Here is a 4,241-nt window from a genome sequence, read left to right as displayed (position 1 = left end):
TATTTATATTATAATAAAAGTTGTCAATGAAAAAGGCATATAAAACATTAACTCCCCTCTTCTTCGCCATTTTTTACCTTACTTTAAAGTATTAAAGAAACATTAAAATTCCATTATATTTATTTTCCTACAGAATCAATATATACATACGTATTTAGTGCCCTTCCTTTGCCTCATGGCATTACAGGAGCTGCTGATTGGGGGGGGGGAGGAGGGGCTACAAAGAACGGAGAGGACTGCTCCACTGGAGGATAAAAGAGTTAAGATGAATGAAGATGGAAGGGCGACCTCTCTGAACAGCGGGTTAGCACATGCCTTCAGCCCATCAAAAAACTTTATGTGCCTACGGCCATGTACTCCGGGTCAGAGGGGAGCTCATCATTGATAGCACTGTTCCTGGCTCTTTGGAGTGAAGTTCCTCTGACTATTCGCCGAAGGAGGGAACTCTGAAAACTCTGCAGCTTTTTCAGTGTGGTCTTGAAGAGGTGTCGCAGGAGCGGGGCACCATAGAGCAGAGTCGGGTGATTGCCTTGAAATCTTTAACTTAAGGCGAAATGAGAAGTCCTGTGAAGTGAGCAGGTGGCAGAGCCTGTAGGATTTCAATCGGGCTAGGTTGAGTCTCTCCCTGACATGACTGGAGAAGATAAGATGCCTATCAATTGTCCGAGATAGAAGATGGTGTTCGAGATCCTTCGGCTTTCGCCGTCCACAATGAACCGCTGGAAGAATTTGCCTCTCTTGCCCTTCTGAAAGAACATGACTATGGCATCTGTCTTTGTAGGCTTCACCGTGATGCCTCCCCTTTTCAGTACTTGTTCCAGAGCTACCTTCGGACACATGCTGGAGGCATAGATCCCGATATCCTATATATGTATAGCCTGGTACTATTGTCTCTGAGTGCTTAAGAGCGACTACTGGTGCCTTAAAAACGACGAACAGTAGAAGTATCAGCACAGAGCCTCGAGGGACTCCGCAGGTGGTGGGGACCGGAGGCGAGAAGTCCCTATCTACTCGCACTATGAAAGATCCACTAAGATAGTTTCCGATCAGTCGGTACAGAGCAGTGGGGAACTTGAACTCCTCCATTTGGCGGAGTAGGAGCGGGTTGGGACACCCCGGTTGCAGTCCAAAAAGATGAAGGCCGTCGCATTGTTCTTCTTCATCTGCCCTATGGTGTACTCTTAAAGCTTCGCCAGATGGTGTTCGCAGATGACACCTCGCTGAAATCCAGTCTACTCGGGAGATATAACATCGGCTTCCCTGCAGTGCTCCATATGGTGGTGGTGTAGGAGCCGTTCGAAGACGTTGCTCATCGAGAGGAGGCTGATCGGGCGGTAGTGCTCAAGCAAGTCACCTTTCTTTCCCGGCTTGAGTAGCGGCTCTATGATAGCATGTTTCCAGGCAGTTGGGAAGTAAGAGATTCGTATGCACGATTTGAAAATGTTCAGCAGGAAGGCTTTACACTTCCTGGGAAGCATCTTCAAGAGTACACTTGGGATCCCCTCCTGCCCAGACGCCTTGTTACCGCGGCGTAGTACTCCAGCTGGCTTCTCAAGATGGGCTTCTCAACTGGACTCGGTGACCTCCCAGGTGGTGTAGGAGCATTAGCCGTCCGCTCGGCAGCCTTCGCTGCACAGCTTGAGACCAGGAGGACAGTGTGCTCCCCAGACTTCAGCAGGTCGTTCCCAGCAGTAAGTAGTACAGTCTTCCTCTTGGGCACAAAGTTCCTGACTAGCTTCCAAAACTGTTGGTGGTCATCATGAGTCCTCCGGAGCTGATCATGCCACAGGGCGGTCTTCCAGTCACGCATGAGTTCAGCTATCTGCCGGGTCATCGCGTTGATGGCCCGGTTGCAATGACCCGGCAGATAGCTGCACTCATGCGTGATTGGAAGATCGTACTCTGGCTAAGACCCCCCCAGTAAGGACGGTCCTGTATCACTTTTAAAATATTTGCTTCAAACGGAAAGAGGAGACTTTAAGATAGTTAAATCGAGCAATATTTAAAAAGCGCCTGAAATTGGAAAATGACATTATTTTCCTTTTATCATGAAAATAATTACACATTTCTTATAACTGTACAATTCTTCGCAGAAGAAAGTAGCTTCCAGGAAGTTCCGTGGTGAGGATAGACGGGATTCTAGGAAAACAGGAGAAATGAGGCTGAATGTTATTGAAAACAGTCGGCTACTATCAAGTGTGTGATCGAAAACGCTGGATTACTTTGGGAATTGCGGCAGATTGTGATTGGGAGGATGGGCCTGTTGATTGGGCCACGAAGCACTAGTGAAGTAGTTCATCGTTATTCTTACATTTTTTTTAAATACTGAGAATGATGTTGTATTATAAGAGTCTTTTTATTAATTTACCATCATTGAAAACATGTAATTTTAATCGAAAAATCGTTGTTGATTAAAACAAATGATAAGACTTGTCTATATGATATCGATGTGGCAGAAGTTACTCCATTGACACGTATGACAATTCAAAACAAGCTTCCCTGAAGATGGGGTGCCGGCATGTATATTTGGTATATTTTTTCGTGTTTTGTGCACATTTAGCTTTAGTTCATAGTGAAAATGAAACTTTAGTTCTTTTAGATAATCTAGCTATTAAAGAAACCCATTCTATGTTTTTCAAATCTCTCAAAGGTTCGTATTATTAATGAGGTAATTTGTTTTTAGATGGTACATTCTCCTACCAAGTGCTGTATTAATTTTATTTTTTCAGAGAGGGGTTATTCTTTGACATTTAAGCTAGCTGATGATGCTAGTCTTTTGCTGTCTAAATATGGTGGATTTTTGTATGATCACCTTATAATTTTTGCACCTTCAGTGGAAGAATTTGGTGGTGCTTTAAGTGTTCAAGCAGTTGCAGAATTTATCGATGGAGGAGGTAATGTTTTAGTTGCTGGAAGCAGTATGTCAGGTGATATTTTAAGGGAATTGGCTTCAGAATGTGGTTTTGAAGTTGATGAAGAAGGTGCTTCTGTAATAGACCATCTCAATTACGATATAAAGGATCAAGGAAAGGTATTAAAGTTTACGATATGCATTTTATCAGGGTTATAAATAGTTGAATATATGAAGTTTTTTAGTTGATTCTATGCAATTAATTGAAGGATAAGATGGTCCTTCAGACAAGTACACTGATCAGTAACTCTATTTATTAGAAACCAATGTTTTTCGACCCATGTAGGTTTTATTAAGGCTTGAGTCTCTGGAGCAAGTTGAGAAACATAGACATATATGAAGATAAATAGATAGGGTATAATAGTGAGTGTATATAAACACCTTTAGGGTTGTCCTAGCTCAGATCAGGTCATGAATTAGTCTTTATTTTAAACTAATTTACTGTCATAAATACTTAAAATATCTATAACGAGTTGTTTTGCTGTTACAGGTTTATCAGCATTAAAGCAATAATTCATTAATGAGTTTTTGATATACTCAGATTGTCTTCTCATTACTTAGGTTAGAAAGGCCCAAAGCTTTTTATTTTTGCTTATAAGGAAAATAAGCTGTTTGATAAAATATCCTATCCAATATTTGATAAAGGCTTATTGGTTAAAGATGGAAATTTATGAATATGTTTATAAGATTTTGCTGGATTGTGAGATAATTTTATGCTAAGAATTATGGCTTCCCATAGTAAATGATGACTTTAATTTAAATCCTGAGTGATAAGCGGGATCATCTCTAAAAAAAAAATAGATAACTTTGTATGTTATTAACAACGATTCTTGAGAGCAGATTGCTAATAATAATTAATTTTTTAGCATACATTAATTGTAGCGGATCCTAAAAACTTGATAGATGCTCCTGTCATTGTTGGGTCTCGGAACATTCCTCCGCTTCTTTATCAAGGAACTGGGCTTATTGCAGACTCAGAAAATCCACTTGTTCTTCAGCTTCTCACCGGTGATAGTACATCTTATTCATATGTACCCGACCAGCCCATTAAGGAGGTATGTAAAGTCGTAAACAGATTGTCAATTTTATCGATAAGAATGGTTAATTTTTATTTAAACTTGTCTTAAGTTAATCATAATATAAACTTGCCTTTCCATTTAGAATTTGCGTATATAACCTGTAATTTATGTTTTCCTTTAACATATATGTTTCTATAATTTATGGTTGCTATTATAAGTTTATTCTATGGTATCTGTTCATCTTAGCATATATTAATATATGAAATGTATGTATGGATATAAAAGATTTCATAAACTTATTTTAATATTTT

General features: G+C 39.9%; 1 protein-coding gene across 1 annotated transcript in view; it reads left to right on the top strand.

The window, feature by feature from the left end:
• Positions 1-2,456: 2,456 nt before the first annotated feature.
• Ost48 (dolichyl-diphosphooligosaccharide--protein glycosyltransferase non-catalytic subunit Ost48) overlaps positions 2,457-4,241 on the top strand; it is a 5,448-nt gene continuing 3,663 nt past the window's right edge. Inside the window, exons 1-3 of the mRNA XM_014418446.2 lie at positions 2,457-2,650; positions 2,730-3,031; positions 3,778-3,966. Coding sequence (XP_014273932.1) covers positions 2,506-2,650; positions 2,730-3,031; positions 3,778-3,966 — 636 coding nt within the window. The 5' untranslated portion in view covers positions 2,457-2,505. The remainder of the gene's footprint in view (positions 2,651-2,729; positions 3,032-3,777; positions 3,967-4,241) is intronic.

Source organism: Halyomorpha halys, unplaced genomic scaffold (genome assembly GCF_000696795.3).
Source record: "Halyomorpha halys isolate HHAL.00 unplaced genomic scaffold, Hhal_1.1 Scaffold195.1, whole genome shotgun sequence".
Classification (NCBI taxonomy): domain Eukaryota; kingdom Metazoa; phylum Arthropoda; class Insecta; order Hemiptera; family Pentatomidae; genus Halyomorpha; species Halyomorpha halys.
This window is presented reverse-complemented; position numbering and strand designations above follow the sequence as displayed.